The 13,275-nt window shown below is 40.4% G+C and overlaps 1 protein-coding gene across 1 annotated transcript; it reads left to right on the top strand.

Moving 5' to 3' along the window:
- Positions 1-1,224: 1,224 nt before the first annotated feature.
- On the top strand, positions 1,225-10,943 carry vps11 (VPS11 core subunit of CORVET and HOPS complexes). Its single transcript, XM_042432217.1, has 16 exons — positions 1,225-1,415; positions 2,296-2,444; positions 2,529-2,664; positions 2,775-2,938; positions 3,182-3,429; positions 3,534-3,735; positions 5,593-5,744; positions 6,014-6,200; positions 6,305-6,448; positions 7,690-7,887; positions 8,046-8,207; positions 8,349-8,482; positions 8,733-8,935; positions 9,458-9,629; positions 9,898-10,120; positions 10,364-10,943. The coding sequence occupies exons 1-16, from the start codon at positions 1,274-1,276 to the stop codon at positions 10,526-10,528; spliced, it is 2,781 nt and encodes a 926-aa protein (XP_042288151.1). The 5' UTR covers positions 1,225-1,273; the 3' UTR covers positions 10,529-10,943.
- Positions 10,944-13,275: the final 2,332 nt, after the last annotated feature.

Here is a 13,275-nt window from a genome sequence, read left to right as displayed (position 1 = left end):
AAAAACTGAATATACAACTGAATATGCATCCATTTATACATGAACATGTATAAGAATATCTACCCTTTACTGGAATGTAGATCATGGCTTCCTTTTGGGTTTTTTTGTGAAGAAGAGGTTATGCCAGATCTTTTAAGTCTCTTTCCTCTGATAGTTTGTACAACATGTGCTTAATCTAATTTATGTTAATGATGATCATCATGACAGATATGTTTTTGATTATTACAGCCCAGTTGTTAAAATGCAGCCTTGCCTTACTGGAACCCCTGCTTAGTGAGGGATCCCTCAGCCACCCCACCCTCCCCGCCCCATCCCTCCCACAACTCCTATGTCATAACACTGTTTGCTGATGCAACTATTATTCCTTTTACACTTTCTGCTGACGCAACTATTACTTCTTGAACACCTATTAAAATAACATCTATTACATCTGTGCATTTGTGTGAAAAGATTTTGTTGTTGATATGTTAAACAGTGCTCCTATCATTGAACAGTTGTATGCACCTACAGTTATACTCTACATGGGTTATTATTGCTAGAGATGCACCAATCAGACTTTTTCAGTGCCAATACCAATACCCAGGCTTTGGGTATTGGCTGATACCGAGTATCAATCCGATACCAGTGTTTAATTAATAAGCTGTATGCCTCACTGTGTGGAAGAGACTGGCATCATTCTTTCATGTGTAAGTTAACATCAGGCTTAACATAAGCATTGCTTTCCTAGCTTCATCAAACAAAATGTAACAAATAAATACACACGATACCTGAAACAGCTATTTGAGTCAGTATCAGACTGATATCAGTATCGTTATTGGTGCATCTCCAATTATTTCCTAGTTTTAGGTTGAGCCCTCAAATGATATGACAAGCTCCCACAATAGACAGTCTTATGTAACATAAACAGTAAGTTATATTTTCATAATTTATATTACTGACACACAATACATAAATATATATTGAATAAGCTGTTGAAATAACCCAAACTCTCAGCTCATACCACTACATCTCATCATTATGAAACAAATCTATCTCCATAGTATATGTACATTATTACATCTGGCTCTGATCTAACATTCATAGGCAGAATCAGAGTGAAAACTAATAAGAGGTCACCAAACAGTTAAAAAGAAATAATAAGTCTGTCAAAATAACTTAAATTAAATGTGATGGTATAACTATACAATATAATGTAATGTAATAAGCTTCCGGTTTGCTCACGTGACTTTAATGTCACATGACACCGACCTAGCTACTTGCTAGCGCTAATACAATGGCAGCGTTCCTACAGTGGAGGAAATTTGTCTTCTTTGATAAAGACACGGTGAAGGATCCTGTGGATAATGGGAAAAACTTTGCTCTTCCAAGCGGGATATCGGCTTGTGACTCCGGGCGGGGTCATATTGTTCTTGGAGATATCCTTTAACAGCATGGATGAGCTAGCTCGGCTATTGACAGCTGATGCTAGCCCCGACTCAGCAAAAGTGAAAACAAACGGTAAACCGGTTGAAAATACGTTTTTTTGTGGCCTGTCTTTGGAATGAATAGGTTTCATCTCAACAGTAAATGGGCAGCCAGAGCCAGGCTCTGCTCTGTTCTTTGGGATTGGAAAGACTGTTCAAAGATCTGCCACTTTACTGTGACTTGCTGGTGCAAGAAATGAGAGAAATGGCCTAACGTTAGACTTCTCGAGTCGTTAGTAGCAACCATTTGGGGCCACATTCAATAAACTGAACACCAGTTAGTTTAATGACTACCATTAATAACCCTACAGCCCCTCTCCTCCTTAATAACGCTAATCTAGAAAACGTGATGCTTCGCAGGCAGCGGAGCATCAGGTGACTTTTTATTGAAATAATATGCTGTCCTTTGGATCGTCTTTATGCTGAGACTTCCTGTGAATTATTTAAAAAAACCAAACAGTGGGTTTAAGTAATGTTGTGGGCGGTGTGCTTGACAAGTAAGCCATCATTAAACTAGCAAATATGTGATTAGAGTTTGTTTCAGCACCCCATCCAAAACAAACAGTTGAGAGAGATGTAGCACTGACTTGTTTGCATGCTTTTGTCATATCATAACTGTTTTTGAATTTTTCAATTAATACTTAGCATGGAGATTTATATTCACTGTAAGTTCCAATTTATCTGCAGACAAACCTATTTAAGATTGGGACATGTTCTACTAAACTACTAATGGAATGACCACTCTTGAATTGCCGCACATGGCGTAAATGTCAAGTTTACAGCATCTCTTACTCCCACTGTATATAACTGTCCTTAACTCCCATAATGTTACATATGGATGGCAAGATCTGGCTTTTGACACGCTCCCTGCAGTTGACATCTTTTCAGGCCTACAAGTTGCGGGTAACACACCTCTACCAGCTGAAGCAGCACAGCATCCTTGTATCAGTGGGGCAGGATGAACATGGAATAAACCCTCTAGTAAGTGCACAGTCCTCCAGAGAAACCTAAAACACAGAGCAATTGTGTCACCCCCACTAAACTGAATCTGTCTTTGTTATACAGGTGAAGGTCTGGAACTTGGACAAGAGAGACAGTGGAAATCCTCTCTGCACTAGGATTTTTCCAGCAATTCCTGGCAACAAACCGACTGAAGTGTCTTGCCTCAGTGTACATGAGAACCTCAACTTCATGGCCATTGGTAAGACACAAGGAAAGATGTGCTTTCTGCCTGTTGCTCCAGTGATCACTGTTTGCATATTATAAAGCTTTCTCTTTCCAGGTTATAATGGATGCTGTGTATCTTGACAGGCTTCACAGATGGCAGTGTGGTTTTGACCAAAGGTGACATCACCAGAGATCGTCACAGTAAAACTTTGACTCTGCACGAGGGGACCATCCCTGTCACAGGCCTCGCCTTCCGCCAAGTGGCAAAGGTCACACATCTGTTTGTTGCCACTCTGGAGAAAGTCCATGTAAGTCTGGAAGCTCCCAAAACACATGTGGTGCATGGAGAAGATGAGATCTTTCAACTATTCAGCAGCCTTACATTCAGCTTATCCAACATGTCAGTTTATTCAGCAATTTTTAAAGAGAGTGTAATGGTGGTATTGATCACTACAGCACTACGACTGAAGTTCTGAGGTTTTTATGACTCCATTCTAGTGGCTGCAGTTTTCTGACCTTGCATCCATTGCCATGGTTCTCTCCTTGCTCAGTGCTACACCCTGTCCATCAAGGAGTATCCCAAAGTCGAGCTGGATACACACGGCTGTGCGCTGCGCTGCTCCTCCCTCGCAGATCCCTCCCAAGATTCCCAGTTCATTGTGGCTGGAGATGAATGTGTGTACCTGTACCAGCCTGATGAACGAGGGCCCTGCTTCGCCTTTGATGGAACAAAGCTTTTGGCCCACTGGCATCGCGGTTATCTGTTCTTACTGATTAATGATGCAAAGTCACCCAACAAGTAAGGACAACGCTGAATAAATTAGATGAAGGTGCAGCGATCATTGTAGGGATGACATGATGGCTATGACAGATGTATGTTGACAGTGTTCGTTTTCTGCTCAGGACAGCGTTTGGTAGCAGGGAGAGCTCTCCGTCAGACAAACAGCTTCTGACCATCTATGACCTGGACAACAAGTTCATCGCCTACAGTGCCTCTTTTGATGATGTCATTGATGTGGTGGCAGAGTGGGGCTCCTTCTACATCCTGACCAGAGATGGGAAAATGTTTGTTCTTCAGGAGAAAGACACGCAGACCAAACTGGAGGTGAGTCCAGAGTGAACCACCTTTGTATCTTAAAGGACAGGTTCACAATTGTTTAAGTCTGTCTTCAAACAACAGTCAGGTGACCATATGAACAGTGAAAGAGTGTAATCATTCCTCCTGTTCATACTGGTTATTAAAAGTTCCCCTTAAATGTGCTTTCAATGCAAATGATGGAGGACAAAATCCACAGTGTGTCCACACAGTCATTTAAAAGTTGATGTGAAGCTTATATGAGTCTTCATCAGTCTGAGTTAGTCATATCAAGTGGATATCTGACACATTTACAGTCTTTTTAGCATCAAATTCCCTCTTTGTGTTTCCTTAGACAGTGTTTCCCTGTTGAGCTGTGGTGGAAGTATAGTAACAAAAAGAGGGACTTTGTCACTAAAAAGACTGTAACGTTGAAAGATGTCTACTTGATTTGACTCATCTTGGATGCTGAAGCTTCATATAAGCTTCAGATAAACTTTTACATATTACATTGTACATTGTAAAGGCCAATTCATACATTCCATGTTGTAGTATGTATGGAACTGTGTCTGCGGTCCGTATGCAAGTCCCCGCGCACACTGTTCCATACATACTTCAATTGGGGGTCCACAGACACAGACGCGCTTCACATGTGTGCAGATTCCAGCGTGATAACCTTCCAGAGTTGTAAAATCCACTCTATGAGTATTGCAAACCACTGTGCAGGTTTTTCTGATCAGCCTTTAAACGCAATAATCTGTTATTCAAACTGGATTTGCTGGATTGTATTTCATTGTCTCACTGGCACTTTAAACAACATGCGCACACCAACACAGCTCATTGTATTGTTTGACACAGGGCTGTTTTCAGTCTGAATGCAGTGAGGAGTTCCTGTATGTTGCATAACAACATGAAAAAATGGAATTAGAAAAGCGACAGCTTAATGAGAATAGGAATACAGTACATGTATAAAGTAGATGAGCACATGCACAGTTGGCGCACTTACTATGTGTACAGTACACACCGGCACAAATTTTGGGCTGCATGTGAATGTCCATAGAGTGGTCCATGTGGACCCTTGCGGACATGGGTGGTTGATGACATTTACGTCACTAGGACCAACGTGGCCACACGGACACGGAAAGCATGATACGGCTTTAAGTGCATTATGAAGGAATTTTCTAATGGTCAGCGTGAACAATAGGAATGACCTGTTTCAATTCATTCATCTATTTCATTTGGGCAACTGACTTGTTTGAAGACAGACTTGAAGAATTGAGAACCTGTCATTTAGAATTATTATCAATCCAGATTGACTTGTGGTTACCTGTGGTTACTGGTGGTATCAGCAAGTGCAGTGTAATACTACAGGTCCCAGAATTTTGGGGACAGCACAGACTTTTTCAGCAGTATTTTATCAGAAATAAAACAAAAGAGCAACTAGTGTGTGGTGTATCTGTTTCTTTTGATAAAGAAGTCAGTCAATAATCAGTCTTTTTCCATCATTCCACATCTGAATTCATGCTGCACATGTGAGTAGTTTTCCTCACAACAGCAGGGCACAGTTAAGAGTTGGTAACCTTGAGGAGTCAGAGGTGAGCAGCCTGTCACCTGCAGCTCTTCATCTATAATAACTTCTGACTGTTCCATTACTCCCTTGTAAAAATGAAGACTGAGTGGCTGATGAAAAAATGCAGAAAATGACTGTTTTCTTGTGTTGTAGACTCAACAGGGTTTGATTTCATGAAACTCATAAGAATTTTGATGATGCATAACTTGACGATTAACCGTAATGAAGAGTTGGAGCCCTTCTAAATCAGCTTGGTGGCTGTTATTATTCTTGTGGGTCAGGTAACAGAGGTGTCGCCTCCTTGTTTGTCTTTTAAGATGCTGTTTAAGAAGAACCTGTTTGTGATGGCCATAAACCTGGCTAAGAGCCAGCACCTGGACAGTGACGGACTGTCGGAGATCTTCAGACAGTACGGTGATCACCTCTACCTTAAGGGAGACCATGACGGTGCTATCCAACAGTACATTCGGTAATTGCATCACTAGACATTTGCCAGGGTTGAGATATGTGCAGTGTGTGACTCATCTTTGAGCATTTTATTTACTATCACACCATGTAGAAGTGTTTAAAGTATGCCAGAGGAAAGGGGCTGTGTTGATTCTGTGTTGGTTTTCAATGTAACACTTAAACCTAGTGCTTTCTAATTGCCCAGCAATTATTATTAATTCCAGAGACTGGACTGCTGACCAGTCTCCTATCAATGAACCAGTCTGAAAATGTAACATTATTGTCCCACAGCACCATTGGGAAACTGGAGCCATCTTACGTCATCAGGAAGTTTCTGGACGCGCAGAGGATCCACAACCTGACAGCGTATCTGCAAGCCCTGCACAGGCAGTCGCTGGCCAACGCAGACCACACCACACTGCTGCTGAACTGTTACACCAAGCTGAAGGACAGCTCCAAGCTGGAAGAGTTCATTAAGGTGACTGGTGAAAATGAGCGCTGAGGATGTAGGTGTAATGAACAGATCACTAATGGCTGCCATACACTATTATAAGACCGTATAATGTTCTGTATTTTCAACAGAGCAGTGAAAGTGAGGTCCACTTTGATGTTGAGATTGCCATCAAGGTTCTTCGGCAGGCAAGCTACCACAGCCACGCTGTCTTCCTGGCTGAGAAGCACATGCACCATGAGTGGTACCTGAAGATCCAACTGGAAGACCTCAAGGTAAAAACCATGCAAGCAGATGTACAAACCTATGTTGGGGAAATATATGTAGATCATCTGCTGGAGCTCTCCTGAGAATTCACCTGTCTGTGCTTGGATGCTCTTGTCCACACTGTGACAAGCTGAAATTACCTATGGTCACATTTTTTTGGTGAGAAGTAAATCTTAACTATGTCTGATCCAGTGATGCTGAAGCTCTTGCGTGTTCCTCAGTGTGCTTTTTTTTCCAGTACCCTAAAAAAGGAATCATTATGAATACATTACTTCGGTATGAAGAGAAAATGCGCTTTGATCAGATACAACACCATCCAAATTTTTGTAGTAATGTGTTTCTTCCTGTCACAGTTTGCCAGCACGCCACTTATTCTCAGTCAAATCAAAACACACAGACACTGCTACACTCAACAGTGTTCACTCTTTACAGTGTCGACAGGGTGTCTGATGCCCATCAGCCATGAATCCATTTAGAAATCATAGAAAAAAGGTGCTCGTTATAACTTAAGGGGCCGTATTTATCAAGTTTCTCAGAGTAGGAAATCACTCCTAGCTGGCCAGAAATTCTCAGTGACGCATTTTTGGTCCTACTTTTAGAACTAGGAGTAAAAACATTTATCAACTTTATGAACTTAGGAAATCACTCTTTTCTCGGTGGATATTTAGTAGAGTTGTGGAGGTGTCCTGCCCTGTTAGGACTTTCCAGGAGACATCATTCAGGCACAGATCTATTGCGAGAGGAGAGATGTTTAATGAAAGCTTGATGAGAATAAATATATTGACAGATTGTTTTTTACAAAAAATTTGAGAGAAGGATTGAAGAGAAGATGCCATACAGTGGTGCACCACAGTGCACAGTTTGCGACAATTGCCTGCGCAATTAATTTTAGGTTCAATATTCATATATTCAGCAATCTGATTATTGGGGGGGGGGGGCATTCATGATGCCCAGAAGATGAATCCTACTGACTTTGTTGATCCTCTGACTTTTCCTCTAGTGCCACCATGAGGTTGACAGTTTTGGTTGCCATGACATTTGGTTCTCACATTCATGTCCCCTTCAGAATGAACTGTAATCTCTTTGGTGATCCCTTAGCTTTTCATCTAGCACCATAATCAGGTCAAGATTTAAAATTCTCCAATACTTTGGTTTATGTCAGCCCCGCTACACTTCATCGCCAGCACCTACAACAGCATGTGATATGCACAGTAACTCACTTATCTTACTGTTTCCCTCTAAAACTCAGAACTACCAGGAAGGGCTGCGTTACATTGGACGTCTGCCTTTTGAACAAGCTGAGAGCAACATGAAACGTTACGGCAAGACCCTGATGCACCACGTTCCTGAAGGTACCACACTGCTGCTGAAGGGCTTATGCACCAACTACCAACCCAGTGGAGACTCTGCTGAAAAAGACAGCCAGGAGAGGAGTCGGGTCAATAAGGTCTGTGTGCAGTAATGTTGTTCTCTGTCATTTTCACATGATGCTGTAATGGCCCTGTGGTCCTGAAATGACCATCCTAGAGTGATTATATACTCTATATAAGACATATATCTGAAACAATTTTCTTTAAAGACTGTCAATAATTATTTTGTTTTCAGGCCAACTCTGAGGAATTCATCCCAATTTTTGCCAACAACCCTCGGGAGCTGAAAGCCTTCTTGGAGCACATGATCGAGGTAGACCCCCGTTCTCCACAGGGTGTTTATGACACACTGCTGGAGCTCCGACTGCAAGACTGGGCACACGAACAGGACCCTGAGGTCAGTGCAACACACACAAACTAGTCGTGAGAAGCGAAAAGTTGCAGAAATGTTGTTTTACAGATGAGAGAAATCATTTAAACTTTTAAACATAATTCAGTTGTTAATGGTCTCATTTTTTCTAATTTATATGTTTGGCAGAGAAAAAAGATCCTGCAGGGGGAAGCTGTGTCGCTGTTGAGGAGTGACAACACTGTGTTTGATAAGGCCCTGGTCCTCTGCCAGATGCACAATTTCAAAGAAGGTGTTCTCTATCTTTATGAGAAGGGCAAACTGTAAGTACGGGAGACAGACCATCAACTGAATATATATGAACTGAAGCCCATTAATGTGATAGTCACTGCTTCCATGTGCCTAAAGGTGTGCCAGTAACAACACAAGCCAGTTTACAGCATAATGTCATATTTATTTATATAGAACACGTGTTTGTTAGGTGTTTCCCTACCTGTTAAGCTAGGAGACTTGATCCAACATATGTATAACATTATTGATGACAAATTGGACCTAATTTGCATTCATGTGCAGGTACCAGCAGATTATGCACTACCACATGCAGAATGAGGAATACGGAAAAGTGGTAGAAGCCTGCAAGCGCTATGGGGACCAAGAGGGTTGCCTTTGGGAGCAGGCGCTGGGATACTTTGCTAGAAAAGAAGAAGACTGCAAGGCCTACATCAGTGAGGTCCTACATCACATTGACCAAAACAACCTGATGCCTCCATTACTTGGTGAGCTGATGGAAATTAGATTTCATATTTCATGCACACTCGTTTGTATTGTGATCAAAATGCCATATTAGATTCAGTTCAGGTTAAGATTAACAGCACTGATGTTCCTTCCTTTTGAAGACTCTTTGCATTAGGGCTGCAACTAACGATTTCATTATCAATTAATCTGTTAATTATTTTCTCAATTAATCGATCAGGTGTTTGGTCCATAAAACGTCAGAAAATTGTGAAAAATGTTGATCACTGTTTCCCAAAGCAAAAGATGACGTTCTCAGATGTCTTGTTCTGTCTTATCCAACAGTCCACAACCCAAAGATAATTCGGTTTACTGTCATAGAGGACAAAAGATGGAATCAGAGAATTAAGAATTTTTGCTCTTAAAAATGACTCGAGCGATTAATTGATCATCAGAATAGTTGGAGATTAATTAAACGATTGGCAACTAATCGATCTTTGTACAGTCGAATTAGTGAAAAGAAGGTGTTTGCACAACATTAAATGCAAGATCTCTGTGCGCTGTAGTGGTGCAGACACTGGCACACAACTCGACGGCCACTCTCTCCGTCATCAAGGACTACCTCATCAACAAGTTGCAGAGGGAGAGCCAGCAGATCGAGGATGATGAACGCAAAATCCGCCAGTACCGCGAAGAAACCGCTCACCTCCGGTCCGAAATCCAAGAGCTTAAAACGAGGTGGGTCACATGAGGAATGGGATTTCCAGGAATATTTATCATCTATTCAAGTCTGTGATAAACGACACCATTTCTACCAGTTTCCTACTGAGCACTTCTGTTATCCTCACTGTAGTGACTGTACTGTTGTCAGTTACAGCCACTGTAGCTCAAGGGGGTGCTAGTGGTGGCAGGTGAGGGCTGCCGAACAACTTGTGCTGATGTCATCCACAAATGTCATGGATTGCCTAATACACCTGTAAATCTTAACCCCAATATTTCCACACAGTGCCAAGATATTCCAGAAGACCAAATGTAACATGTGCAACAGCCCCCTGGAGCTGCCATCTGTTCATTTCCTGTGCAGCCACTCCTTCCACCAACACTGCTTCGAAAGCTACGCTGAGAGTGAGGCTGAGTGCCCAACTTGCACTCCAGAGAACCGCAAAGTCATGGACATGTTGCGTGCGCAGGACCAGAAACGTGATCTGCATGACCACTTCAACAGACAGGTAACAATACTTGAGCTTTGACGTGAACCATGAACCACAGACGTGTTCAATCATTCTCCCCATTTCATTCATCATGATTTTCTATCATCAGTTTTGGGCTGTATTTTTAGCAAACACATTCATCCGCAGGGGGAAATTAGTTTAGATGTTAATTATATTTTAGCTGTTGACTGTATTGCAGTGTGCTTGTTGTCAAATTCAATGACCAAATGCAAGTTCTTGTTTCTTTTCTATGATTTTCAGTTACGGAGCTCTAATGATGGTTTCTCAGTTGTGGCCGACTATTTTGGTCGAGGAGTGTTTAACAAACTAACCCTGGTCACCGACCCACCTGGCAGCAAAACTGTTGGGAGTCTAGAAGTCAACCTGCAAAGAGACCTTCTCATCCACACCAAGAGGAACTGCTAGAAACGCCAGCTTGTGATTATGGTCTGAATCCTATGTGACAGGGCACTTTGTGTCCACTTTCACATCAGTGACCACATGCTTTGCTGCACGGGATGCCACTTTATTTAGCAGCCATTGCTGCTGCCCGCTTTTAGTACCTGTGATGGACTTATTTACATAAGTGCGTTCCTAGTCTGAGTCGTGATTTATTGAGGATGTGTAAGAAAAAAAAAAAAAAAAAGTACTTTAGGTTAAAACATGTAATACTATGTCTTAACACCTTTCTGAATCACACCTTGGAGAGTTTTGCTTTGGTGTGTTTGCTTGTATTCTGTTGTAACCTTGCAAACAACACTCAAAAATGGTTCAGTTATGTCACTAATGAAATTATTTAATGTCTGTCAATCTAAATTGAGGAATAAAATTGTGAACAGTATCATCCTTTTGTGTATTTTCTTGATACAGCCTTGTCTCTAGGCTGGGCTTATGCGTTTTTCAGTTTGTGCCATCTGCCTTGAAAACACACATTTGTCATATGATGACATCATTCAGTATATGACATCCATTATATGATTATCATATATCAGATCACATGACATGACACTACATTTATTTGTCATATATGACATACAGTATACAATACTGTAGGGGACAGCTGTGGATCAGGAGGTAGAGCGGGTCGTCCACTAATCGGATTGGCGTTTCAATTCTCGGTTCCTCTAGTCCGCATGTCGATGTGTCCTTGGGCAAGATACTTAACCCCAAATTGCTCCTGATGGCTGTGCCATCGGTGTGTGAATGATTAGATTTCCTCTGATGGGCAGGTTGGGACCTTGCATGGTAGCCCCTGTACCCATTCAGCGTATGAATGTGTGTGAATGGGTGAATGTGATTCGTAGTGTAAAAGAGCTTTGAGTGGTTGGAGGACCAGAAAGGCGCTATACAAGTACAGTCCATTTACCATTTGTATTTTAACTGAGTGTTATTGGCACCACTGATAGATAGGCATGGCATGCACAAACCACCTGATTAAACTCTGCTCTGTGATGCTCTGCTTCTGAATCACACTGGGTCCTCAGGTTCCCACTTGCATTGGATGCTTGGATCATGGGAAACCTGCCTGCAGGTCGAGTTAGCCCATTATCAGTCATATCCAAAAGGGCTTTTCATTGGAGGCTTTTCATGAGCTTCTCTCCATCAAATTTGATTCACAACTTGTCCTTTCATTCCCTTTTAAATATTATGGAAAGTCATAACTGTTACCTTATTGCTGCAAATAAGCTGTATTTTACTTTTTAAGGTGGATTTTTACAACTGTAAATTTACATAAACATACATCTTTAACAAAAAGATTATGTGTCTGTCTGTTAATGCAGTTCTTTTTCTACATGTGTTGGAGAAAGATGAGATAAGATGATCAACCTTCTGCTCTGCTGCACCACACTTGTGGAACAGCCTTCCTAACCATCTGAGGGCAGCACAGACCCTAGACTTAAAAACCTTTCTATTCAGGGAGGCTTTTTCATCTTAACCCTTCTTAGTATTTGTGTTTATGTTGTGTGTTCTATGTTATTAATACTGTAGCACTTTGAGTTTAACTATGAATGAAAAGTGTGGTACAAATTAAAATTATTTTATTATTATTATTATTATTAGTATTATTATTATTATTATTAATAATAATAATATTAATACTACTACTACTACTACTACTAATAATAATAATAATAATAATAATAATAATAATAATAATATGTGTTGATTTTAGAATACCCATGTAGAGGCCAGGTGTTTTCCTGAACAAGGCATTTTTATAATATTAAAATTGTTAGTATAACAGTAAATGAGATACAGCATTTATTCAAGTTACCTTAAGTTCACTTAAAATAATGTTATAAAATAAACATTTAACTAAATCAGTTACTTATAAATAGGCATGTGGTTTCTTCAGCCTTACCTGGAAATGTCGTCATTCGGCTACGCCTACCATCTGGACGTGGACCAATTGGATGCAGCCAAAAATCATTTCACGAAGTCACTCACCTCACGTGGACCAATCACGAGGCAGTGCGTGGAGCGTTGTGGGCGGGCTTTGTGTTTGACGGTCATTGCTAGTTGTTGCACGATTGACGGGCTTAGCTACCGGATACAGGGGGTATTTCTTTCAAAACAAAATCGCATAAATTGTCACCGCCAAAACAAGTAATCAAATGCTCAAATAACAAGTGTACTGTAATTATGAAATTACATTATTTTTAAATCTAAGACACTTGGTAGTTACTTACAACCCTGTGTTGAACATGTTTAACTGATTTGTCTGTTTTGTGTGTCTGTTCCAGATGCAAGATGTTTATTATCACTCCGGTTATACAAGTACAACTGTGTGAAATACTTTGGCTGCCAGGCTCCATTACAGTAAAAACAGTAAATAAATATAGAAGATGTATAAAATACAACAACAAAATATAAAAATATACATATATTTATTTGAAAAGTATATATGTATATATATAAATACTATCTAGTCTTAGTCATACTATGACTAAGACTATAAAAGCTCATTGGGCTGCAATATGATATATATATATATATATATATATATATATATATATATATATATATATATATATATATATATATATATATATATATATATATATATATATATATATTGATATTTATAATCATTCCCTATTCACATTCTTATTAATTTCCAGCTGGGAATCCTGTGTTCCTCAAAGTAAATCTTAGTCGAAAACACCTACATG

Source organism: Thunnus maccoyii, chromosome 13 (genome assembly GCF_910596095.1).
Source record: "Thunnus maccoyii chromosome 13, fThuMac1.1, whole genome shotgun sequence".
NCBI lineage: Eukaryota > Metazoa > Chordata > Actinopteri > Scombriformes > Scombridae > Thunnus > Thunnus maccoyii.
Note: the sequence above shows the minus strand (reverse complement) of the source record. Positions and strands in the feature narration are given on the sequence as shown.